This window comes from Molothrus aeneus, chromosome 7 (assembly GCF_037042795.1).
Source record: "Molothrus aeneus isolate 106 chromosome 7, BPBGC_Maene_1.0, whole genome shotgun sequence".
NCBI classification, from domain to species: Eukaryota; Metazoa; Chordata; class Aves; order Passeriformes; family Icteridae; genus Molothrus; species Molothrus aeneus.
In genome coordinates, this window is record NC_089652.1 from 11,924,609 (window position 1) to 11,952,262 (window position 27,654).

Here is a 27,654-nt window from a genome sequence, read left to right on the forward strand (position 1 = left end):
GAGCAGACCAAGTGACCTCAGCCACTCCTCATACAGATTCTACTCAAGGCCCTTCACCATCTTCCTGGCTATCCTTTGGATACTTCCTAATAGTTTCATGTCTTTCCTATATCATGGCACCCAGAACTGCCCCCAGCACTTGAGATGAAGCTGCCCCAGTGCAGAGCAGAGCGGGACAATCCCCTCCCTTGCCCAGCTGGAGATGCTGTGCCTGATGCCTCCCAGGATACGCTTGGCTCTCCTGGCTGCCAAGGCACTGCTGATTCATACCTAACTTCTCTTGACCAGAACCTGCAGATCCCTTTTCTCAACAACTGCTGTTGAGATGTCTAGAATTTCATCCCCTTTTCTGTATTCTCTTGAATCATGGCAGATTTTAATTTGGCATCAGTGATGAACCTGCCATCTGTATCTCCAGGCTACTCAGATGTAGTAGGGTACTCATAGTTCTGGTTATAGGTATTATAAAGAGACTCTGGTAACAACTAAAACTTTTTAGTGTTTTCCCTCTCCTGTTCCCTCCTAACAGTAACAGTTAATTTTGACTGCAGTGTTTCTTGGCTTGTTGGAAGGATTCAGACAACCTAACAGTTATCTGATTTCTTTCTGGGTAGAATGGGCCTTCTAGCCAGAGACGGAGATTCAACCCACAGCACCAAAACATGCGGCTCAATGGATCTCATAAGTCACAAGGTGCCAGTAATGAGGCAGATCAAAATGCCAAGAGTGGTTCCAGGCCTGAACACAGAAGACAGCAGCATAACAGCTTTCGATCTAAAAATAAAGGAGCTCTGAAAAATCAAGAGCAGTCTACAACTGCAAGGACCACAGAGAATCCGACGCATTCGGAGAAGTCCCGACGGAAGCACCACACACCGGACACCGCAGAGCACAGGCCTTTCCAAGGGAGCGCTGGCAGGGCGTCACAATGCAATTTATGTCCTGCAAGGATGGAGGTCTCTGCTGATGCCACTGTTCTTTCAGTGCCAGCTGTGACTTTGGTGGCTTAAAATGTCACAGTGATGGCAGGCAGAGAAATTCAATCTCTTCATTTTAGTTTGTTGCTCGGAAAGCTTGTTGGTGAAGAAAATAAGTCAGAACATAGTCTTTTAAATCTTTTGCTGCTTAAAACTTGTTGGTATCTTTATTACTACTAATTATCAAAATTAAATCATACTTTCAAGGCTTTCCCCAATATGTTCGCATTTATTTTGTCATGACTGTACGGAATCTTACCAAAGCAGCATTTACTTCTTAGAAAAATGAAATCTAGATTGGAAAGATAAATTGGTAATTAAATTCATAATAGCAAAAACCTGTTGTAGATATGTGGTTATACCAGTCAACCTTATTATTTCATAGAACAGCCTGTGTTAGAAGGATCCCAGGAAGTCTGTATGCTATGGTCTGCAATGAAATCAAATAATCTTGTAGAATTTTTCAGCAAATCTCTATACACTTCTTTCTTTCTGTGCGTGTATACATGTACATGCATGCACACTGTATACACAGAGAGTATTGTTCTATACAAGAAGAGTTGAAAAAGCAGTTCATTTGATTTTAGCTTATTATTCCATAATCTGAGATCTTTAAATTCAAGTATAAATTGTATTAAATGTATTACATATTGGTATTTTTCATGACAAACTATTTTTATGAGGCTGAGGAAATATGCTCATTTAAGTTTGGAATGTATATAGTAATGGCTATTCAGATGCACAGCCCTGTTCTCCATCCTTATCAGCCACTTTTCTATGACTAGTTGGATTTATTTTTTGCATATGAAAAGTTGCAGGTCTTCTAGACTTGAATTCAAATTATTTTTCTATATTTTTGCTGTAGGAACCATCTGTCCATAACAAGAGCTATGACTAATAAATTACTTAGTCTTTATGTTCTGATTCTGTATTTCAGAAAACCTGTTTCTTCCAAATAATTAAAATCTTCTTTCTAAAATACTCTGGTGTTTGCTGCTTTGCAGTGCCTAACCTGTGCTCTTACTCAAATTGTATTTGCATAGTGGAAGTGGTATCAATGGGAGGCTTTCAGCTGAGTTTGGACTGGACTAGGCTTTTGCTTCTAGCTTGATTCTAATGCCACAGCCTTGCCATGAGAACCACCTCCATGCTGAGCACATTTTACAGGAAGTTACTGTTTAACATTGTAAGGTGTCAGAATCCAAAGCTGGCGTCAAGTGACCTGTTGGCCTAAGTGTCAGAATCAGAAAGGTGTTAAAGGTCAGTAAGAGCAGGAGGACACTTCAGTAGCTTTAAAAGTTTACACCTAGGTGATTGTTCACTATTGCTTTTTACAATTTCCTCTGCCTAATTTCTGTTCTCTGACTGTACACTTCCTTAGTACTGACTGGATTATTCCCCTCTGGGGCCTTTGGAAAATAATCTCCAAGGGAAGAGTGAAGTGCATTCCCATATTTTTCTTTTTATTTATATGCATATACAGTGTCCCACGTGTGAATATTGGTAAAACCTGATTTTAAAAGGCCAGTAACTCATTGTCATCTGCAAGAGTGGTGAAAGAAAAACAAATGTGTAGGTAGACATTGGTTTTCTTAGCCCTGCAAGCACTGCTATTATCCTAGTTAATTACCTATTACACTTTTAAGCTGAATGTTTTGGAGTAGGTGGAACTGAAATTCCAGAATCTCTGTTGTGCATACCCATCAGATAGGTAGCTTTTCAAAATTTATCTGCTGCCTTACAGTTTCACTGTAACCACACTGTAAGAGATTTATTTATAAATTTTATGCAGATATTACACAGGAACTTCTTATCTATATCTAAGTTGTGAAATGTGTCTCTTCTTGTAATCCTTCCTAAAGAAAAAGAAAATCTAACTTACCTGTAACAACATTTATTCCTTCCTTATAGCTTCTACACTTGATTATTGCATTATTGAAAGTTACTTTATTCCTTAAGTCAGTTTCTCACAAGTGACCTTCTGCAGATAAATAAATAAAATCTGTAACATAAGTCATAACTCAGCACAACAGGACCATCTTGTGCTCTTCAGTACCAGCCAAGCTTTGATGTACTGGAGGCTCAGTACAGACAGATCCAGGACTAACAGGTGAGAGATGGCATTTCTCTTTTCTCTGATGATATAAAGACATCTTTTTTGTTAAAGAGCTGTGTGTGGGTTTGGTAAGGCTGTAGAGAGGGCTGCTTGTGGGAATGCTGCAGTTTTAGCACACCAAGTTTTGTCTAGTGTCTGCACTGGTTTGAGAAGGTTATTCCAATGCACATTTTAACCATATTTTGTGACTGTGCTCTGGAACTGTGTCAGAATCTTCATCTTTCATTTCATGGGTTTCTGTGTACTTGGAATTATATCTGCCAATTTCATGGTAGTTACAAGTAGCCAAAAGCTCTTGGGCCCATCTTCAACAAAACTGTTTTTATCTTCTCATTGCAGAGACAACTACCTGCAATTCTCCTTTTAAGGGACTTGTTTTAAGGGGCAGTAAAGGAATTTATGACAGGACAAGGCTTCCCTGCCAGGCCAGTCCTCTTTCATATAAAGTCCCCTCAATTAGCAGAGCAAATACAGCTGTTTGGCCTCACTCGAACACAAACATGGAATTCCCACTGCACTTAGTGCTCTTCCAGAAATGGAAACACATCTTAAAGAGGCAGTATTTTAAAGCAGGTTGAATCTATTTATCTTTTGTGTAAGATTAAATTCAGTGTAAGGACAGAACTCAGCAAAATAAAGATCTACATACACAGCTGGAAAACTAAAAAGTGAAGGTAACTTAATGCAGTCAAGCTCTTTGGAAAACTTACATTAGTTAACCATGTTTGGGAAAAAAGAAAAGATAAAAAATCCAGCACCTTAATGTGCTTGAAAATGTCTCCTTTAAAGAAAACCTAATTATTCTGGAATTGGAATAATTTGCTGAACACTTATTTTTTAACATGATCTCTGCTATAATGATTTATAATTTCACAAAGATTTAAAGTAAACCATTGTCACACCACTTGGCAGTGCATCTAGTTCCAGTCACCATGAAAGTTAATGCTATCCATCTATCATAAAATGCTTCAATATCACTCTTAGCAGTTAATCAAAAGTGAACAAGATTCTATTATATAAAAAACATGCTGGAAGTGCCTACTTAGATAAGCTAAAAGGCCTTGTTAGCACCCCATCCAATCGAAAATAAATAAAATCAAGTCCTTCTTTCTTTACCTTGTTCACCACAGCCACTTTCTCATTTCATCTACTAAAATTCAAGGGGGTTGGTTTTTATTCATTTAACCACAAGCTAGTATGTCCACGACAAAGAGAAGACTCATTAATGCTGCTGTAATGCAAATGGCACAAATGTTACTTGAAAAATACTACCAAAATAATTAAGTAAACACTGAGGTAGTACAAACTCAAAGTCCTGTAGAAATGTCCTCAATGCTTTTTCTTGTATGCCTTTTATTACTTAAATTAAATTCTCTGATTCCATGTTTATAGAAGCTTTCTAAATTCAAAAGTTGAAAGAAATCAGCTTTAGACAGCCTTGTAAAAATATTTTAAGGTGCATGGTAAAGTGCTCAGATATTGAATAAATAGTGAAGTAGAAATCACAAAGAAGTATTAAAAACTGCTTTTCAGTCAGATTATTATGAAAAATAAATTTTACAAATTTAGTCTCAAATGATCAAAGAATACTAGAGTACATTATGTTAGTATCCTTCCATAATTTCTGCTTTGTCCTTTGTTCAGTGAAACTTTTTTTGTTGAGATAGGAAGAGCCTTGGGATTGTTGATCTTCGGGTTTATTTTTAAAGAAAAAACACTAGCTTAAATAATCTAAAGGTCAGCTGGTCTTCCATATACACACCAATAGCAGAAAATTATAGTGCTCTACACCTTTATAGTCACTACTGTTTATGGCAAAATGTCTCATGTTAATACAGAAAAATTTGGGGGTTTTTACTTGTGCAAATTATGTTTCAAGTCCTTATGGTTGGAAGCAAAACCTGAAAATGTGATGGCTTTAAATGTTCTAGCAAATAAAACATTTAAAGAACCCTTCTGTAATTGTAATAGTCTCAGGAATTTTAAGAACTTGCTTTTTGGCAATGTTCTTAAAGACAGCTGTATTTACTGTGCTGGAGAAGCAAAAGTAGTCATAAAAACAGCAAAAAAAAAAAAAAAAAACGGCACCCAACTCTTAGCAAGGGTACAGAACAAAGCCAGGTTTTGTTCACTGATTTAAACAGCTAAAAGGGCTCTTGAAAATCAACGATCCAAACTTGCCTTTCCTCTGCTGATAGAAACATACAGCAGCTCTTTGTTTCAGTATCATTATTCAACATTTGCCCTGCTACAAGAATGTCTCCTCCAGCCTGCACGGGGGGAAGGAGAGAGGCTTTTTCTTTAAACACGGCACTTTGACCTCAACTTCTGTGCTTTGCTGCACACAAGTTGAGGTCGTGCCCTCCTGATCTGAAAGGACCTGCAGAAGGACATGGAAGGCCAGGTGTAACTCAGACCCTGCAGCCCCAGAAAAGCCATCCCCTAGCAGTGTGACACAAAATGCCACAGCTGCACCAGCCTCGCCCCAGTGGCAGATCACACCATAGTATTGTTTGTGTCTGTAAATGGGTGTCTCTCCGAAGAGAGCAGCCTTGTTACTGATACAGCACACTTCTTCCCTTCCTGTGTTTCTGAATTTTCTTTCAGTGTACAAGCACAGGTGATCCCTTGCATTGCTATTAAGAGCAAAAATGGTGATTTACCCTCACCAGAAGTGCCAGAAAGTGCATTCAACTTCTGGTGCTCTCTGCAGCACGCATATGTTGTACACTTGTGGCAAACTTCTATCTGATAAAAGCTACTGACTTTTCTTCCCCCTTTCTTCCCCCTTCCCCCCTTTAAAGGTACAAACTGAGGTTCACTGTAGTTAAAATTGATAAAGAGGTTTTCTTTTATGCTGTGCAAATACGCACTTCACAGGACGGCGCAATGAAATACAAATGAGAGTTACTGGAAAGTTAAGCTGCATGTGCTTGAGTGATTTTTTAATCCATTTTTCTTCCTCCCTTACCAACAGCTAAAAATATCTAGAAATAAAGCAGAAAACACATTTCACTGCTCTTAAAACAATTTCTTCCTGTGCTTTTCATTATCTTTTTCAGCACAATTTTCTACCTCATCTTGAATAAAGGATCACATGAGATAATGACCTCTTCTTCAACCATATAATGTAGAGCTGTCCAGTCTATCAGACTGAGTCAAACATTACCCCCTTTATCATTCTTAAGGGTATTACTTTCTGCTAATACAGCTGGTTCTTTCTTGTTTAGCACTGCAGGAATTTCAGCACAGTCCTGTTCACTTGTTTTACTGGATGTAGAAGGTGGTGGCTGAGATGGTGTCTCAAGAAAAGCAGAGTCCTTTTCACCTTCACTGCATGGTTGTTCACAGGCTTCTTTCTCCCTGCAGCTGGAATGGCATTTGGCTCAGTGGCCCATTGCCAGCACTCTGCCTTCCTCAGGGAGCCAGGGACTTGCTGGGCACTGGTGTGCATGTTGTGGAGTGGTTTGAGGAACTTCTTTGTGCAGCATCAGACTTTCACTGTGGGGTCATATAAGAATTGCTGCAGAATGTGAAGCATTGCAAGCAGCTATCTTTAATGAAGATGAGTTCTTGACTTTTATGGGGGTACTTGTTGAGGGACCTGAGAATTTAATTGGCTGGAGGCCTACTTTACATGGTAAACAGCTTTCTACTTCAGTACAGTCAATTAATCATCTGTAAAACAAAGAACTTCAATTTTAAAAAATGAACCATATATGTAAATTGTTATTTTTATAACATTATTACAAAACAGACCATCTGCAACAGCCTTTCACAAATAGATTTAAATGCTACTGTAAGAAGCATAAATTAGTGCTCCCAACAGTTCATCACTACAATCAGGGCTGCCTTTCTGTGACTAGAACCATCAATCTATTCTGCCTCTCTTAGATGACACATTAAAAACTGGAGCACTGAAGTGGCTGTAGGCTGGCTCAGGTGACTGTGCCAGCAAAATGCTGCTTTTAGGTAACATGTGGAGAATGGAGGTGTAATCACAAATATCACCATAAAACTGCAGAGAGGAAGTTCTAGAAATGCCTTTTAAAAGAATACATCTCCAAGTTATGAAAATCAGTTAACATTTTAAAGTTTTCATTTAAATTTCTGGTTTAGCAGTCCATTTAACTAATACTGCTCTCTGGCTTTTCAAGTTACTCCTTGCCAGGCTGCTGAGAAATCTCACCAGCCTAAAAAAAGCCCATAATTTTTTTCTAGCGAGTTCAGTTGTGCAATTAAGAACTATTTGACGTTTTATAAAAATGTAAATTAAAAAAAAAAAAAGAGAACTCTCAACATGCATAGATATTTAAGGAACCTGAAATTATAGAGGGGGGAAAAAAAGATGGTACTGTATTTGTTAATTAATTTTACACCACCTATGCAAACCAGTGTACCTTTGATAAACTGGAGGCATATGGTGCAAACTGACTCTCGGGGGCATTCTTCCAGAGTCTGACATTCAATCAGCTCCTGAGGCACTCTGCAGCAGCTGACACCTGCATTTCATAGCAGCATTGTACTGATGAGCTGAGAGAACACAGCCATGCATATTTACACCTGACTAAATACATGAATACGTGTATTTTATTATGCAGAATTTAAGCTCTCAACCTGCTGACATGAGCATTGCTGACAGCCAGCATGGTGCTTCATTCATGTCAATTTCTGTCCCCTCTCTGGAACATCCCATAAAACATTTTCTTCCCTCCAAAGAGGCACAACTATTTTACAGTGTTATGAAAGTTTATGCAGAGGTTTTTATTATACTTAGTTGGCAAATATTTTTTCTTATTTTTATGTTAAAAAGTAGTAATACTGAAATCAAAAATTATTACTCTACCTCTCCCTTCGCAGGCATCAAAAGCATCCATCATCTTTTTCAGCTCAGCTACTGAGTAATAGCTCCAGATGTATTGGATGTTATTTCCAGCTTCTCTAGGAATATTATTTTAAAGGTAACAGTTATGTGATTAGTTGGCTAAGTCCATAGAAATGTACCATTGGTGAAATATATAATTTTTTTTACTAAATCCTAACTATAAGGACTTAGCAGTAAATGTTTTATAAAGCATAAGGAAAATGTTACTCTGATTTTTTTTTATTCAAACAAGAGGTTCTAATCCTCCTGTGAATGCCTATTGCTAAAATTGGATATTCATGAAAGGATAGATGTTCATAGAAGAATAATTACAGAATTAATTATGTAAAACCTATTTTTCTAGAATATACAGTAGGAGAACAGATACCTCATACGTTGCCAAATACCATTGGAATAAATATTAATGTTCCCAGCCTAAATTTAGGAAGATATGCATCCTAATTATAAAGATGATGAAGCATCAAGAGCTCTATCTTAATCAAAAGATGCACAGTAACACTTCTGACACTGCGCTGTGAGAGTGACAAAGACCAACTGCTTCCAGTTGTAAGTACAGGTCTGCCAATAATTTCCAATTACTGCCATGTAAATCCATTAATAGTGTAGTACAGCTGTACACGTTCTTTAAAGAATTAAAGCCATTTCCTTTCATCTTTGGTTTTCAGTGTTCAGCTATCTTAGAAGACTGCACAAAAGAAGTGCATGAATCACAACCAACTTTGCAAATATTTCTAGAAGTTTTTCTGTATGGGGATTTATTCACTGTATTTAGTTTAAATATTAGAAAGTAATTTTTAATTGTTGTTTTAATTGTATTTTAAAAATATTAAGCAGAATAAGAACTTACAGCAACTGCATGCTGATCACCTTGTGTGTACTCTCTCAAATTCTTAACCTCCCAAGTTTAGTTTTTATCTTGTTTATTTGTTTAATGTGGCCATTCTATTATCCAGCTGCTTTGGGAGCTGGAAAGATTTCTTCCACAGATTTATAGTGCAATAATGCTGCATTATGCTACATATGATAATATTTAGGCATAGTTATAATATGTATTTATTCTCACTTCATAGTGCTTTCATGTTTGACAGTCACCTTACATTTGTACATGCTTTTACCATGAATTTTCATTTCTAGTGCCTTATTAATTGAGTCAGTCCCATCAGCTCTTGTGGCATACACACCAATAATTTTACTTTCACAGCTTGCTCCAGAAGTGTTGAGACAGTGCAGGAGCCAAACTGTTGGCTTGGTGCAAACTAAATTGTAAGAATCACAGAAATCCAACAAAGCCTAGAAAAAATATAAAACATATAGAATATTAATAAGAATGCAGTATTTTTAGCTGAATAAGCTTTTCTATTTAAGTTTTCTTAACTGTACCAGTGAGTTCTTTTAAGTAAATCAAGGATATAGTTTTTCTAGGATAATGTCTGCAGTTATTTCTTACCTGATGTTACCAGAGAATGGTGTGAAACTAAGAGGTTCAGAAAGGCAACAGAAACAGTTAAAGGCAAGGCAGCTCCCTAACATGCAGAGAAATGAAAAGGCCTGGAATTGTTTTACACTTTTCAAAAGGAAATGAGTAAGGGAGAACGTGAAATACAGAGACAACTTGCTAAGAGAACATAGATGACTGTCAGGAATAACACAGCCAGAGCTGGTAGTATGAGTTAATTTCCTGCCAGATGATTAGAATTAGCTTTTAAGTTACAATACTCTAAAACCTTAGGATTTCAAATAATACACTAATTATCTTTTCTCCTTTCTCATTCTAAAGAAATGTCAGAGTACATTTTGTCTTACAAGTTTTAGGAATAATTTGTAAAACTGAAAAAGAAACTCCATCCCAAACAACTTGAAGGGATCAAATCTAATTTCAAGTAAGATTTGAAGCCAAATAGGAAACTAAATTTCCTTCCTACTACACAAGTTCTACAGCAGACTTGCATGTACAACACTCACATTTAAACTGCTGTTTTATTGCAATGATGGTAAAAGCTGGTGTCCTTAATTATACCGACTGCATTATCAACTCTAGGATTTCTTAACCTAAAACTCTGAATTTACTCATGATTTAGTGCAGTCACTAAGAAGTCCTAACTTGGACATTCTATAGTTTTAGTATTTGATGCTAAAGAATGGCATGGGTTGGAGAGTTCAGCATCAAATATTTTAAGAAATGTCAGGACCTTTTTAAGCTCTATATGGGACCTCGAAGAGTGTATTTCCATTTCATTAGCCAAATGATCAGACAGACTGTATGGATAAGGGATTCCAAAATAATCTGCTTCCTCCTGCAGTGCAGTTCTAACTTTTTCATCTTCAGGAATCTGAATTTCTCCATGAAGATAATCCAAAAGATATTTGAACAGGTTTCCATCTTGACCAATTAGACATGCTCCTGAAAACATTAAGTTATTTAAAATACTTTACCAAGTCATTGAATACAGCCTTTTGTACAAAACTTCTGTGCTGGTTTTACTGAGGAGGAATAAGTACACTGTCTTTCCTCTTTTTAAATGGTATTTTATTTTCCTGGAATATTTGCTATTTGAAGATAAAATTCTTAGTGCAGTAAACATTTCTTTGGAGTTTCAGTAAAATCACTCTTTACTCACTGTTGCAGGGATCTGTTCAATTTTGCTTCTAGACCATTTAAAAGAGTTAAAATCAGCATCAGTTCCAGTACACATTTAGTCAAACCTTCCCTGGATATTGCTCAAGTTATACTGTGTGTGTTTCTTTTTCTCTCCTCTGCCTGCAGGGCTCGAGGACCCCACAAAGACCAACCAAACCATACGGTCTGTACAACAGGCTGTTCACTGCAACTGTGAAAGATGGTAGCAAAGTCCTGCTGTGTTATGCAAACTCCTTATGTTAAACATTTTGGGTATTTTAAACAGTTTTATGTATGCAACAAGGAATTACTATTCTTCATCCATCGTCTCTTTTAACTGGATCTACTTTGGCGGATTTCTAAGTCACAAGTTTGAAATTTGACCCATTAATAGTTTTATTCAAACTTTTATATCAAGCCATGGTGGTGAAAAATGCAATTTTTACTGTCTGAAACAAAGATCAGACCCAAATCTCTTTATGTAATGAACAGAGGGAATGAGATGCCTCTGGAGATTATAGGGGTTCACAGACAGACTCAAGATAAATGCCAACTTCAGTTTTATCTATTTTTGTCTTCTTACTGAAGAAGTACATTCCAAAGCCACAGTTTGGACAGGGACATGGCACTGTACAAATGTGTGTGTTTGCAAGCACAAATAGACTTGTGGAATTCAGATGAACTACCTGTACATATAAAGTCATGCATGCAGAATTGTTTTACAACCTGGAATTAGAAGCCAACTGATGCTTAGCAAACTGGGAAAAGATATACTAAAAAATGCATAAATATATTTAAAAGCATTTATTTGCCAGAGAGCTCCATGATCAGAATGTGATATTTAGAGCTTCAATGTATTTACCTGATTCATGCACTTTCAGAGGAAAGCGTCCACTAAACATGGGCGCCATGGAATCCTTTAAGCGGTGCAGAGACTCACGCCTGGCTGTGTATAAACAGCCTCACACATCCAGTCATAGAATATCCTGGACATCTTCAACCTTGCCCTCTTCCACTGCATTTGCCAATGGTGATGTCATTACCAGCGATTCAAACGTAAACCAGATACAAATAGCAATCAAACTAATGTCGGCTACAGACTTAACATATCACATACAAGACCTAAGCAATAGCTCAGCTCCTGCACATCTGTAACAGGATACCACTTTAAAAACTGTTCTAGAGACCTAGTAATGCGAACAGCCAAATATTCTGCGCCTTTAGTGTAACAATCTCTGGCGTTTTAGTTTGCTAGGAAACACAAAGCTTACTCTTTCGAGACAAATGGGCAAGCAGAGTTACGTGGTGAGGATGTGTGACTAGAGCTCTGGAAGGACAACCTGGAAAATCCTGAGCATAGTTCACAGCACTAAAAATGCAGCTGTTTTTGAACCAATGACACCGAGGCTTCTTTAAAAATCGATCTTTAATTAGGGCTGCTTTAACTTTCCGGGCCGCTCGCTCGCCCCTCCCAGCCGCCGGGGCGCTGCTCCGCCCAGGAGCGGAAAGCGCCGCGCGCTGCTCAGCGCCGCGCGGCCTCGCCCCGGAGCAGCGCTCAGGGCCCGGCCGGGCCGGTGCCCCGTGTCACCTGCACGCCGCTGCTCCGCAAAATGCCAGCGGGCCGGGCCGGGCCGGGCCGAGCGGGGACAGCAGAGGGGCAGCCGGTGTGGCCTGGCCGGGCCATCCCCTCCCGGAGTCCCTGCCGCGGGCCAGCCTGGTGCCAGGGCCCCCGGGGCTCGGCTGCCGCTGCTCCCGGCGCTGCCGGCAGGGGCTCCCTCAGGCGCCCTCCCGAGTGTGGCTGACCCGCCTGCAGTCGGCTGCTCTGTAAGGCACAAACCGTGCTTAATTTTTATATATATATGTATATGGGTTTTTTTATTATAAGTACGGGTTTACTCAGAGTGGGTTTGATTCTGTTGCTGTTTCTATAGTTTCCATAGTAAGAATCTTAGAATGGTTTGGCTTGGAAGGGGACCTTGATCATCTACTTCCAGTGATCCCGCGCCTTGAACACGGGTGGGGCATCCACAGGTTCCCTGGGCAACCTGTTCCAGTGCCTCTCCACCATCACAGCAAAGATTTTTTTTTCCCTAACAGCTAATATAAACCTGTTCTCTTTCAATTTAAACACGTTTCCTCTTGTCCTGGCACTACATGCTCGTATAAATACTATTGTTCATCTTTCCTGTAAGTTCCTTTAAGGTACTGGAAGGCTGCAGTTAGGTCACCCCAAAGCCTTCTCTTCCCCTTCTCTTCTTGTGAACAAACACAATTCTCTCGCCTTTCCTCAAGAGAAGTGCTCCATTTCTCTCATCTCTTGATGGCCTCCTCTGGAGCCACTCCACCAGGTCCCTGTCCCTCCTGTGCTGGCCCCAGAGCTGATGCAGGGTTCCAGGTGGGATCTCAGAGCAGAGGAGCAGAATCCCCTGCCTTGCCCTGCTGCCCTCGGGGCTTTGGATGCAGCCCAGGACACGTTTGGCTTTCTGGGCTGGGAGTGCCCATTGCTGGGTCATGTCCAGCCTCCCCTCCACCAGCTGCCCCCAAGCCCTACTCAGCAGGGCAGCTCTTGGTCTGAGAGCAGCTTGAGCTGACTCCTGTCATGGTGCTGCTGGGTTGATGGCAGAGGATCTTGAAGGTCTCTTCCATCCTTGATGACTCTGTGATTCAGTAATGCAGGCAAGATGCCTTACCCTCATACAGTCACTTAAAAAAGACATTCAGAAAGTGTCCTGTTAAATTCCTTGTCTGACATACAGTTATGTGGTCATCAAAATGCATGCAATAAACAATAGAAAGGTGAAAATAGGTTCTTGTTACACTTTTGTCTCCGCCTCATTACACAAAGTTTATATACATGAAAAATATTTCTAAAATGCAAGCTGCATTTTCTTTAAAAAAATTGCAACATTATGTCTAGTTCCCATTTAATTCTCCTTTATTTGCTTACAAAATTTATTTTTTTGCCCAATCATACAGTAAGAAACAATTATTTTGGATACAACTGCCAGGTAACTAGGAGTGCAAAAAACAGCGCCAAACTCTGGATTTGTTCAGACTTTCTGGAAGGTATGAGCTGATTATATGTTTAGAATATATAATATACAATATATTATATAAAATATATTTTATATATCATATTTACTATATAATGAGATAACTAAATCCCAGATATTAACAGTGTCTTTTTATTGCTACCTGAAGTCCAGTAAAAATCCACTTACTTAACTCTACACTGCACATATAAGAAATGTGCCTACGTTGTATTTAAATAGTTTACTCAGTTATATTTGCAATTCCTATTGATTTTCATCTTGTATCACCCTAATTTTTTACTCCTAATTTCCTTTTTGAGTGTTTTGTCACCAATTTAAGGTATTTAAAACTTCAGCTACAGGCTCACTAGCAAAAGGGTCAGACCAAATGATCTGTAACACACAGCAGCTACAGTTTCATCTGTGTCACTTGCTTTATTCTGGTCTGTTACTACATTTTTATTTTTGAGATTACCTAAATATTCATGGACTACCATGTTTTCAGTTAATATTTAGGACCATTAACTTTTAATTCAGACTTCAGTCAAATTAATAACATCAAGGAAAGAGGCAAATAAATCATATAAATCATCATCTGGTCCTAGTACGGGGATAATAAACTCTTTTTGAAATTGTGTAACTCTGAATGATCACTCACGACTTAAAACTCACTTCTTTTTAACTTAATGCAGATTTGTGTTCAAATGGCAGTTCGGGCCATTTAGTAAAGCCATAAAGTAAACACATTTCATTTTTCTTGGCATCTAATCATGATCCAATTGCAGCAAAGAGAGGGAATGGCATGCCAAGCACCAAGGCTCTCCTGGACAGTTCTTGACCGAGAGTATACCCAGAAGCCAGGTTTATATATATACAAACAAACAATGCAATAGGTTTTGGACCTCAGATTTAGCCATGTGAATTATCATTACAATTCAGGCTTAGTAGAGCATTTACTTGGCATAGAAGTGTGCAGCATAACCAGCCCCCACAAGCAAAGTGCCTTTTGAGCTGCGTTTTTTGGGAAATGAACACAGGGATGTTTTTGTTTTGGTGTTTGCTAGTTTCCCAAGGAAGCCAGACTTACATACTCATCCTCTACATATTTGTGTTTCACTTCACCAATTTCAGTCAAATTTGATGGAGACGAAGAGGCATTAAGAAATGGATTTTTCATTAAGCTTGTGCAAGAAGTGATGTGATTAGAGGAAGATAGGTTCTTAGCACTATAATTTCAGGAAAAGCTGTATCATGAGCTCAGGTCTTGTTGGACATAAGAAAATCTAGAAAGAGAGAAGCTGTTTTACATAATCTACTCACCAGAAGTGCTTTAGTCATAGCTCACACTGTATTAGGCACTACAGGATTAATTCCTCAACCAAGATTCTACTCAGACATGAATATATATGTGTATTTAGTTCAGTTCCCACATGATTAGAGCTTTCACAAGAGTCTGTGTGTCTTTCCCTCACTACTTTTCATTTCTATTCAGTTTAAAGACCAGTCATAGGATCCCAAGTGACTGAAACTCATAATTCTGCTCTTAATATACATTTAAGATATATAGGCTGTGAAACTTGGCAGTGCTTTAAGTTCTTCCTTACTTTGAGTAGCTGGCAATTAACTGGAGATTTGTACATGTGAAGTGTTCCAGCATGGGAGTTCCTCAGTGAAGTGTAAAGGAAAGTATGACCATGGGTGGAAATGCAATATTTCACATTTTATTTTAAATTTATTGCCCACAGTAGTGACATTAACACTAAATGGAAGCAAATTGGTGATTGCCTCTTCAAGAGTTGAGACCTTTGTGGAATTGGAGGAAATGAAAACTCATTGTTGGATCTGGAGGAAAACATTGCCTTGTGGAAAGGAGGCGGAGGTAAGTTCTGTTAGATTGGTTTTCTGTTTCTAAAGTTATGTAAGGTTTTTTGCTCTTTTATTTGGCCAGAGTTTTATAGTGGCTACAGTCACTTCCAAGTTTCCTTGTAAGGGAAAATGTACCAAAGGTGTATGAGGTGTGCTGGATCAAAGCTGTATTTTAAGGATTTTGCACTTTCAGGGCCACACTGAGAAACTCTGTCATACATCATTCTTAAAAAAGGTAGAAGTGAGGGACTCTCCAGATGCTCTCTAGAGCAGATGATGAAAACAGTAAGTTCATGAAGATCCATTTTCACATAATGCTACTCGTATGTGTGATTCCTTTGACTTAAGTTATAGAATATTGTAATGTTGGCACACAGCAAGGTAAGGTTTGTGACAATTACTGCATTACAGAAACTGATGCTTTTTATTTCAACCTTCTGAATCTCTGTAAATCTTTTAAAAAATCATTAATTTAGCTTATTATAAAATTACCAATTCCTGGATCAAATTTAGCAATTAATGTCCACCTGAGCTAAGGGTAGAACTGGGCACATGTAGCCAGTAAAAGAGAATGTGTATGAAGAGAGTATTAAAGGGCTTTTGAACTTAAAAGAGATTTTGGGGAAAAGCATTTAATTACACTAAAGTACTTCATGCAATTCACAGTCCTGATATTACCTGAACCACATTAAAACTGGGCTTGCTCAAATTCTGTTGTCAGAGACTTCCTGCCCTTCCAAGTCTGTAGGTATGCAGGCAGTATATAATCTACTAGGCTGTAAATTTACCACGGTTGTCTTCCTAACTGCCTTGATGTCTGTCTATACATTGTTATTCCATGTAATAGCTCAAAATCAGCCAGAAAGAAATTTAACTTGCCACTGAGAAGGAATTACATATTTTTCTCCCTTAAACTTAAAGGAAGTCTTTGAACTGAAAGCCAAACATCTCAAACTCTGGAGTATTTGGAGATTTCTACTCTCTTCCTCACAGTAAACTGAGATTGATGCTAAGCGTTCATATCCTTAATGTCTATTTTTTTAAAATTTAATTGCATGTTATTAATGGTTGGTATTGAAAATGGCTTTCAAAGGTACGTAGCTGGAAAGTTACAAACACCCAACTCCTTTTTAAAGCGCTCCGAGATGTCACTAAAGAGCCGGAACCGTGGATCAGCGGTTAATGACGGCTAATTTACCACGTGTGAAACGTCCTTGGCCGAAGGTGAGAGCCCAGCAGGGCTCCTTTACCGCAGCACATTCCGCACTGGGTGAGGCCCGCACCGCCGGCCGCTCCCGGCTCCGGGAGCCCCGCGCGCCCCGCCCGGCCCGGCCCGGCCCACGCGTGCCCGGCCCAACGGCGCCGCCTCGCGGCGGCCCCTGGCGCGCGCGCGGCCGTTGGCCCTGAGGGCTCCGGGGGCGGCGGGGCCTCGCCCTCACGCACCTGCTGCGGGCCGCCGGTCTCTGCTCCTCTGTCTCGGTCTCTTTTGGGTTAACTTTGCACCGTTTGTAATGCTGTTCATTTAAATGCGTCAGTTTTAATCTGTCTGACGAAGCACAAGCTGGTCTGGTCGTATTGTGAAGTGGTAAAACCTGGGGCTTTTCCCCTTTATGTGTCAACTCGGATAGTTAATGTGAGGGAATAGACAAGCTAAAAAATCTATGATAGTTTCAGGTTTCATGGTTTACTAGTTAAGTATCTCTCCGTGTTAATGTCTCATTGTGTTGATTAATTCTGCTTTAATTAACTGAACAAAGGTGAAGACAGAAGCAATTCTTTCAATTTCAGACCCAGAAGTCCTCACAAGACATAATAAACTCAATTTTGAAAAGTGTCAGAATGACCATTTATTTATTTGGACGTTCCCCTTGACAGTGTACAGATTCATTTTGAGGATGGATAAAGGTGCCACTGCTAAATCATCATCTGCTGGGTTCACTTCAAATGCTGCTAAAGGATGGATGAAGAAGAGGGATGGAGCTTTACAAGCTGCAAAATGGAATGCTTCTTTAGCTTCTAAAATCAAAACTAAATTAATAAGTAAGTCCTGTTAAAATAAAACTGAAGCTGTATACTGTACTTAGAATGTATATAGGGCTTCAAAAGGAATAGTAATTGTGTTTAACATGATTAGCTGAAATTCTGCCTGTTACAACCATTCTGTAACAGATAAGTATAGGTAGGTTTTCATAAAGACAGTGGGAATATATATTTTTAATATAATGCTTTTTTCTTTATGTTGTCAAAACTCACATTTATTATGAGAATGTTTGAACCTTTTAATTTGTAAAATTTATATATTTTTTAATATTTGTGAACATTTTTATGCCTGTGAAACCATCAATTTTTAAATGTTTTTTTCTTAAAATAACCTTATTTTTAAAAATCCAGACTAGAGCAGAATCGATGCATGAAATAAACTTGAAACAGACAGAGTAGTCATCAGAATGACAGGTACATAAACTGTTTTATATTGGAAAGTGTTAGGCTTTGCTGCTGTGGCACCAGAACCTACAGATAAAAATGTTGTCATATAGTGATAGTTCACACAGAGAGGGCCTGGAATTGAAGCTGTTGAAAATAATATTATTTTGTCTCCTTTAGACAACTCATCTATGTTTAAAGTATCTTTACAACAAAATAACAAAGCATTAGCTGTGGCTTTGAGTGTTGAAAAAGAAAATTCTCGCAAGCTAAAGAATGAGAAGATTTTTCTTCAGAAGGAAGTAGAAAAGCTGCAGCTTCATAATATCTCGCTTCGTCAGAAACTAACCTGTTTGGTATGCTGCAAATAATATTATTTAAACTTAGAGCAGCTAAACTAAGCTTTTATCTTTGTTTGAAACTTAATATTACTTCTTAAAGTGGTGGCTTAAAATACTTGTCCCAGATTTATGAAGTTATATCACCTGACAGCATAATATTTACATTTAATTTTATGTTTGTAGCTTTTTTTGAACTATTTTGTCTATCAGTGTGTATATCTATAGCTATTTTAGTCCCAGGTTCACCTTTATATTTATAGGTATTGAGATGAGTTTGTGCTCAATTAAGTAAAAAAAATTGCAGCATAGATTCACGTTTTATCTCTTGTCTCTTCTTAACACTTAAAATATATTTTTTTTATTATATGCAGAATAAAACTCTTATTGGAATAGACACATTTTTGAATGAAAACCTCTTAACTGCAATAGAAATAAGCAGTCCTTCTGAGGTAAGATGCATTTTCAACTTTACTATATTGAACTTATCTTCCAGGGTAAGATTTTCAAAGCATCAAATTAAGTGCAATGTTGAAATACTATTTGTGTTGTAAAACATTTACCCCAATTCCTTAAAACTTGGGATTAAATGCGTATATTACAATATATTTAATTTTACTGTACTGAAAATTTAGGATTTAATCTGGTTTCCAAAGTATCTAAAAGCTAAATATCAGTTAGCCTGAAAGAAGAATCATGTGGTAACAAAAAAAAAAGCTTAGCACTTCAGTATGTAGAGAGCAAGATACCTGCCTTCCTTGCCTAGTGCTGCAATAAATATCTTACATCTGGAAACTTAACCAGAAAACTTAGTCCATGTTAGTCCTTGTGTCATGGAAAAAAATACGATTATTTTTTAAAAAAGGAAAATACTGTGTTGTCTGTTCTCAACTTGCTTAGCGTTGCTCCGTGCTTCTATATGTATAATGTGGTTTGTAGGAGTTATAGCTACATTTAGAAAGTCTGTACATTCCTTTGGGATAAAAGTAGGTTATGTATTTTGATGAATTTTGTAACAAAATATTTTGCTTTAAAATTATTGCCTGTGTTTGAATATCATGTATCTTCCATCAGTGCATGTATCTTTTTCCCATTCATTTTGTGGGGTTTTTTTCCCCTGTGGATATTTCCAATGCTTAAAACATAAGAGAATATTTAACTATTTGTATTTGCCTGCACTTTTTCTTTTCAAAGGATCTCCAGAGTTCCTTTCCGGTGTCAGCTGGCCCAAGCAGCCCTACTGGTGACAAGCTCAGGAGTGCACGTCGGTCAGCTCGGTAGGTGCTTGTGTGAAATGCCAAGGTGCTTGGTGTCTGTGGCCTTCTCTTACAGCTGATCTTTGCACCTTGTCCTGGATAGTTTTGCGGTAATGAGAAACCATTTCCTGTTTAATCCAGAAATGACCTGTTTGCAGCCCAGAATTTAGAGAGTGAGTGGTAGACAAGACTTGTGTTTGAGTAACTCACTGCTTGTATCATGTGATCTCACCAGCCCAGAGCAGGATTTGCTATCATCAAAAATACATTTGCCCCAAGACAGAGCACAATTTCATACTTGAGTTCTTGTTTTCAGCTATTATACATTGTTAAGAGAACATTTTGAACACTTGAATGTCATGATGGAAATGAATGTCATGATGGAAAATGTAATAAAAATCTTCACAGTAAAATTTTCTCTTTTCAGATCTGTAGAATTGCCAGCAGAGCTTCCTTTCGTTGCAACAGCTAATGCAAAGCAGCAAGGTAGCCCTTCTCTGGGTGAAGCATCAAATTCTTACAAGTGTACCACTAATTTGACAGAGGAAGTGCATTCAGATCAAGTCAAGTTTGCATCACTCTTGTCTCCTGGTACAAATAATCAAAAGTTCATTGAAACAGAATCAATGGTTGACAAGAATAGATTTTTGAAAGGTATGATGTATTTCTGTGAAAGTAATTTATTTTTTACACTCTCTGAGAATTAATATTTAATAATTCATTACTCAATGTGCAATACAGAAGGTATAGTAATATTCATAAACTGTAATAAACTAGTGAAAAATAAATGCTCATCCATAAGTATAGGTGTCCTGATAATCATTTATAGAATAATACTCGTTGAAATTACATAGCTAAGATAACCAAATAATAGCTCAAATAGTAATAGAAAAATGGGTTTATTTATGTCCAATTTCAAAAGTCCGACTTCAATAAATTATTAAATTAGCTCCAGTTTACTGAATTTTTAAGGACCAACCATAGAATGTGTGTATTTAGTTTAAAAATAAAAAGTATAATTTTCCGTACTTCTGGTTCAGCCTTCAGTAGTTTTATGCAGATGACTACACCCCATTCTTCTTGTCCCCAAGCTGCTGAAATTTTTCTCTTTGCAGAAAATCAACTGTGTGCAGAATTAAGTTGCAATAGTGCCTTCCTAACTCATGGAAAAAATACACAATTCTTAGAACAGTCTGAGGAGCCTAGAGAACAATATCATGGTAGTTTATTGCCATCCTATGAAAATGTGACTGAAAGAAAGAAAAATGCAGTACTTTGTAAGTCAAAAACTCAACCTAATATTTTCATCAAAAACCTAAAGGATTTTGATAAAAAATGTAGGCCATTGAATCTGCCTTATCATACCATCAACAGTAGCAGCAATGCCAATGATAGGAATTTGCAGGAAGGTTCAAGTGACTTGTCTTGCCTTATTCTTTCACCTCTTAAATTTAACAGTGAAAGTAAGACAGATTTTAACAAGCTGCTTTTTACTGACAAGATGAAGCCTGAAGAAACTATCTATGATGCTGATATGGAGTTGACTGCCAGTGATGCAAGTGAACTACTCACAGTTACAGCAAAAGGCAATCATAAATTGCAGCAAAATAAAATTAATAATGCCAGTTCTGACAAAATACTACCAAATTTCAGAAAAGTAAAATATTCTAAGAAAGATAAAGAAAAAATTAAAAGCAAGACTGAAGTCCATTCAAATCTGCATGCAGAAGAAATGCTCTCTAGGGCTGAGAATAGTGAAACTTCAGAAACTACTGATTCACAAACTCAGCTATTCCAGAATCAGACAGAACAGCTACCTGCAGGAAATTCTGTAGAGCAACAGAATAGAACAAGTAAAGCTAAGGATTCCAGGGGGACATACCACGTTAATGTAATGAATCCAAGAAAACAAGAGACATATAAAGGAACATTCTCAGAAATGTTTGGAGAAGTGGAAGGCAGAATACAAAAAACAGACTCATGCTCAACTGTTAACAAGATCCAATCAGAAGTTTATTGTGCTGAAAATTTACCATTCCAAGATAACATTTCTGATGTATTGGCTTTACAGGAGGCCTTTCTGAATACAAGTGAGAAAGATAACAAACCAACAATAAAGAGGAAGACTTCTCAAAACCTTTCCAAAGCAAACACAGAAAAATCTTGTAGAGAGGAAAATGGCCAGTATGGAGAATATATTTCAAAAAAATCTCAAACTGAGATAAACCAATGTGACAACAGCAAGAGAAAACTAGACCAGAAGAATATTATACAGCAAAAAAACAACAGAAAAAGTAGTCACAGACAAGGTAGAGAAGCTGAAAATGACAGTCCTCATAAAGTTAGTCAGAAAGTAGACCAAAAGAGCAGCCATTTTTCACCAGGCAGATTGAGGCGTACATTGGCAAAGGCCAGCCGGAAAGCATGTGTGATACCAAAGGAAAATCTTACACGGTTCTCAGTTTGTAAAAATGAAGAATTAAAACACAAGGATTCATTGCTTGCAGAGGCTGGAAAGAAAGCCACTGTAACTCAGCAAATGCAGGTAGCTTTAGTTACTCAGAATGGTGTAGCTCTGAATACACCACAAGCTCAAGAACAAGTTGATGATGATGCTAACAGGTTAAAGAAGGTAGATTCCTCAGCAGTGGCAAGTAAACCCTCCCACATAAGTAATTTTCCTGATAAGCACGTAAAGCAGAAACAGAGGTTTAGTTCTGATATTACTGAGACCAGACCAGAAAAAAGTTATTTCAGGCATATTGGTCAGGGGGGTCAGAATATTTTGGATGACCAGGAAGCCCCTCATGAAATGAATTCCTTTGTGAGTAACTTGAAGCCTGTGATTGAAGTTGAATGCTGTAAGAATATGCCATTTAAGGCAGATAGTTCTTCCCAGGAAGGTCTTCTCAATATGGAGCTCCCAGCTCTTGATAACCACAATGCTTCCATCAACTTCTCTAAACTGAAAAGCTGTGAAATCCACAGGCAAAATGATCGTAATGAAGCACCGGATGCTGAAAAAACAGAACAAAATATGGATCATATTTCTAAACAGAGTAACAAAAATACTCTGACACCTTGTCATGGTAAGTGTGTGGGCTAGAAAAAGCAAGGCATTTTGAATTAGGTGGTGCCTGAAATAGTGGTAACATGTTTTCTCTTAATTCTGTCCTCTCATTGCTTGTTAAGAGTAGATAAAATAGGAGTGGAAAAGGGCAAGAACGAAAATCACCAAAATCTTCTATATCATGTATCAGTTACAATATCTTTTTAAATTGTGGTGACCAATATCCTTGTTACATTTCAATATATCCCAAGATGATATTTAGTAGCGCAGATATGAGTAGTGTACATTCTTGAGGAGCAATTTTAGTTAAAGCATGTATTCCTTTTTTGAAGAATTCCATTATATTCAAAAAGATGGGGAAAGAAAGATAAAATAGCTTGAGCTTTTATCCAAGAGAAACAAGACAGGACTACACTGTTCCCTTCTTAAATGGAAAATATACCTGGACTTAAAATTTCATTTTTGTTTCTTTAGAAACACTGCAACTCAACAGGAATTCCCATATCTAAAAGTATGTTGAGTAGATTTTTCTATAACTTGCCTATGGGCCAGCTTTGATGTGACAATCTTTTTTAAAGTAAGATATATTAAGAACATAAGAAAACTTTAATGTAGTCTGGAAGATAGGTTTAATATATATCTTCTATAATAAATAGAAGATATATATTATAAATATTATATATTATAAATAAATAATCTATATTTAATATATATCTTCTATAATAAATACAGTTATTATAATGCAATGTAATGGAGTTAATAAAATTGAGTTATGCTGAGTACCTTTAGTGTAGGAGCAGTAATCAATGTGGCTGAATTACGAAACACATATCAAAAATAATTACTAATTGAAGTTTACATAATGATTCACAAAATATTTTAAATGAAGCATGTAAACTGCTGTATTTACAGAGAGAAAAGCTTTCCAAGAACTGACAAATACTAGTATACAATTTCACACCTCTGTACCTAAATCCCCCCAAACTTCAGAAGATTCAGCAGCACCAGTGAGACGAGGCAGACCCACTGTTTGCTACAAGGAACCCAGTCTTCAGAGGTAGGTACATATAAACTGGGGCTTTTGTTCTTGTCTTTTGTGTACATAACTACCCCCAGTAAACATCAGTTATTAAACCCCCGAATAAACAGTTGAGCTCTCACAAATCTCTTTTGCAAAGATGCTTCAGTGTTGATATAAGGCTTCTCCAGTTAGTGTGGCAGAATTTCCAAGTACTAAAGTAAGACAACAATAGTTTTCAAATCCTAAAATATAGTTTGGACTAATAGAAAATAATAGTGAATCTTAATGTTTATCATGATATAATCCCCTTTAGAGATGAATAATTATGAATGTTATACTTAAAGGTAAATTATACCATAATAATATCCTTGTAATCTTGTCAAATAGAAAGGAAATTTATGTACTAATATTATATAATTCAGTTGTTTTAATTTAACTAGCTGTATGTAATATAAAAAATCATTTAAGATATATTAATTTGATAGTTGGTTATATTGGATATATTATTTTATAATTAATTTGCCTCTTATTATTCTTGGTAAATTTAGTGGCACAGGATTTTATAGATTATTAAAAGACAAGACATAAATTGTGAAATAACTTCTGAAATTTAAAAGGGAATTTGAAACCCAAACTTCCATTAAGAAAACTAATATATTTGCCCTTACATAAAGGTCCTAAATATAAATGGACCTTTAGGTTCATTACTTCTGAAAATATTCTGTGGGATTTTTGCCAGAAAGTTGTTGAGGTTTTTCCATTTGGTTTGGATTTTTTAAGTATAATATTAATTTAAGAAACAGTTCCACTGTGTTGAGTGTGTGTTAGTAGGATGTGTATTCATGAGGTAAAGACAGTAGAAAGGCTTCCCTGGAACAGGGAAGAGAGTGAAATGATTATACCAACTTACTTTATGACAAAGGTATAAAACACCTTTTTTTCTGGCAATACTGTGGCAGGAGGGGATAAATGCACAAACTGAAAAAAAAAATAGAGCACTGTTCTCATACAACCTCAAAATATTTTTTACTTCTGTGAGTAAGCTAACAGTTGAAGCAGTGAGTGAGGAAAAGTAGGAGCTAAAAGTAATGGAGAAAGTCTTCACTTTACCACTGGCAATTCAGAAATATTTATGCCAGATCATTTATAAAAAAAATGGTATGAGATTAGAGTCACACTTTTATTTTACTAATTGACTTATATGTTAAAATTCTGCAGTATTATATACTGACACATTGCCACCCTTTTACCCCAAAGTGGTAAGTTCTGTATTTCTGAGAAATGGTAACTAATAACAGAAAAAAAAAGTTGATGCCAATCAAGATTTTTAGATGATTTTCTCATCTTTATATTGTAGTTAAATTTACACTGTCCTGAATGAGTGCTGTTAAGTGTTCAGTTTAAACAAGTTTTGAATTTTTTTTATAGAAATATCACATCCTAATGTGATAGAGGTCACATATTTCCAGCATTATTTTGGAAAGCAGTAGTGTCTTGCTTTTTCATACGTACTTATTTTCCACGAGTTTAATTTCTTTAGTGTATCAAACTTTCATTAATGCTATTTACCATGTGAATTATTATGATCACATTACTATAGTTGCACATGTGCTTGATGATATTCATACCTGATGTTTTTTACTTCTTTTCTTTACAGCAAATTAAGGAGAGGGGATCGATTTACAGATACACAATTCCTGAATTCCCCAGTCTACAAAGTAAAAAATAAAGGAAATTTTAAAAGCAAATCAAAATTTTATTGAGGAAGAGAGAATTGCCTTTATGGACAATACTTCTAAAATGGGTACAATTGTTTATGTATATATGTAAATGTTTAGCAATATAGAGTCTTTGTTGTTCTTTGATTAGTAAGGTCTTCCACAGTGAAATTTTCTGGAGAAGAGCCTCTATAAAAGGGGCACAGAATACTTTACTGAGGAAGGCTTATACAGGTGAGGCTCATTCCTGTTTTGCCTTTCAGGTCAGTAATTTTTAATCTGTTCAAATGGTTTGCAGCACTTCTTAAATTGTTAGAAAATATATGTTTTAGTGAGAAATAAAAATAAACCAGCTTTGGGAATTGTACTTGAGTTTTTCATGTTTGTTTTGAGTGGAACCAGTTCTCAGTCCTGGTTGGAACAGATACACGCATACCAAATTTTTATGAATTTATTGAAATAGATGGAGATAGTCTTTTTTTGATAGTTGACTTTTGGATTTGACAGAATCACACAGAGATTTGAATAAGGAAATCTCATTGAGAAATAAATAAGGGAGGGAAGTCAAGTGCCCACAGTATGTGGCAGAGGTAGCAAGGAAAAAAAAAGCACTGCAATAGGAATTCAGTAGCAAATAGGGTCTAGAGAAAGCAACACCTTGAGTTTCCAATTGAGACTGCCCATGTGACAAGTAATACAATAATGTCATACCATTCAGAATTCAGGATTTGGTACTGCTTCCCCTCTGCATTCCATAATGTGCTGTCAGCTGACAGTTTTCTGGTAGTACCTGATTTGTAGATGCTACCAAAGACTCGCTACCTGCACAGCTTTTACACATTACAATAGATAAGGTTCAGGTTAATTTTGCAACAGAGAGGCATTTTTGATGAGATAGAGATCTAAGTTAACTTATTTTGGTTATAGATGGTGGGTCTTCGTGCATATGCAGTAGATGTTACTAGTTTACACAGGCTTAAAAATTGATCAGACACATTAATGGAAGAAAAATCTATGAGGAATTACCAGAAACACCATTTCTGGCACAGGACGTTCCTGAATTGCAAATTTTTGAAGGCTGGAAGATGATTCTGGAGAAGCCTTACTATGCCTTTGACCAATTTTTGTACCTTTTCCAAGGACATTCCCTGGTGACACTTTCAGAGACCAGTTCTTTGGTTAGCTTGACCTTTTGTCTAATACAGCATGTCTCTTTTTAAGAGGTGTAACTGATATGCTTAAATTGATAATGTATTCTTCAAAAGTATATTCTTAGAATACAATATATTCTTTTAAAAATTATAATATATTCTTTAAAACATTCTTTTAAATGTACTCTTTGTACTTCATTGTAGATTACATTGTAAGCTGGGAAGCTGATGGAGAAATTAGTCCTTTAGCAGATGTTTAAGACAAGAAGGTGGTTGGGAGCAGATGGCATTGATTTGCAATCAGGAAATCAGGCTTTATGAACCTGATAGTCTTCTCCAACTAGCTTGGTGGGTGAGGGCAGAGCACTAAATGTTTGTCTCAATTATATTTTCTCTGATAACATTCCACAGACAAACTGACAAGGTATGGATTTGTTAAGGGCACAGTGAGGTGAGTTGAAAAGCTGGAAGGTTGTGATTAGTGCCAAATGGTCCAGCTGGAGGCAAAACATTAGAGCTCGTTAGGGTTTCACACTGCTGCTAGCAGTGATGAACACATTCACTAACAACCTGTATGAGCCAGTGCTACACAAGTCTGCAGGTGATCGGAAACTGGAAGGAGTGGCTGAAATACCCCATGGTTCTGTCACCATTCAGAGGGATCTGGTCAGGCTGCAGAAATGTGCTGAGAGGAATCTCAAGAAGTTCAATAGGAGGAACCTACATCCTTCTCCTGTGAGTTGCCAGAATTTCAGCTGTGCATTTTGACAGAAAAGGACTGATACATATCAGAACACACTCCTGGATATAACTTTTAGGTGTGTCCATTCTACATGTAAGTCTATAACCATAAACATTAAGAGGCGTAAATGTATTATTTACAAACACTTAAGTAATAGCACAACTGTTTTCTACTGTGGTTATTTTGTTATGGTCTGTAGCCCTAGGACAGCTTCCTCAAGATCCTGTAGGACTTTCCATGTATGAATTTAGAGTTAAATGTGTCACTAGTGAGATAGTTTACAAAGGGGATGTTTATTCCCTAAACAGAGAGTTGTCTAGCTGTGGTTACCAGTGGCAAAGATCATGTAGAGATTGTAAATATACAGCAGTAAGTAGAGCAAGGTGTTTTCATATAGAACCTTGCAGTACAAATAGAGTATTCAATCAGTATGACAATTCT

The 27,654-nt window shown here is 37.2% G+C and overlaps 3 protein-coding genes across 4 annotated transcripts in view; 2 read left to right on the top strand and 1 right to left on the bottom strand.

The window, feature by feature from the left end:
• The window catches only part of SPATS2L (spermatogenesis associated serine rich 2 like), a 76,107-nt gene extending 74,149 nt beyond the window's left edge, over positions 1–1,958 (top strand). For both annotated transcript variants that reach the window (XM_066553749.1, XM_066553750.1), the window contains one exon: positions 615–1,958. In XM_066553749.1, coding sequence (XP_066409846.1) covers positions 615–1,010 — 396 coding nt within the window. In that variant the 3' untranslated portion in view covers positions 1,011–1,958. The remainder of the gene's footprint in view (positions 1–614) is intronic.
• Positions 1,959–6,314: 4,356 nt separating this feature from the next.
• On the bottom strand, positions 6,315–11,635 carry KCTD18 (potassium channel tetramerization domain containing 18). The gene is given in 7 exon segments (XM_066553719.1): positions 6,315–6,771; positions 7,494–7,539; positions 7,542–7,595; positions 7,940–8,036; positions 9,077–9,268; positions 10,168–10,379; positions 11,458–11,635. Coding segments are annotated over 7 exon segments (948 nt in total). The 3' UTR covers positions 6,315–6,602.
• Positions 11,636–12,359: 724 nt separating this feature from the next.
• On the top strand, positions 12,360–25,687 carry SGO2 (shugoshin 2). Its single transcript, XM_066553574.1, has 10 exons — positions 12,360–12,419; positions 15,373–15,506; positions 17,369–17,533; positions 18,098–18,273; positions 18,630–18,707; positions 19,450–19,532; positions 19,939–20,165; positions 20,627–22,600; positions 23,494–23,638; positions 25,260–25,687. Exons 3-10 carry the CDS (start codon positions 17,389–17,391, stop codon positions 25,363–25,365), a joined length of 2,934 nt encoding a protein of 977 aa, XP_066409671.1. The 5' UTR covers positions 12,360–12,419; positions 15,373–15,506; positions 17,369–17,388; the 3' UTR covers positions 25,366–25,687.
• The last annotated feature ends 1,967 nt before the right edge of the window (positions 25,688–27,654 follow it).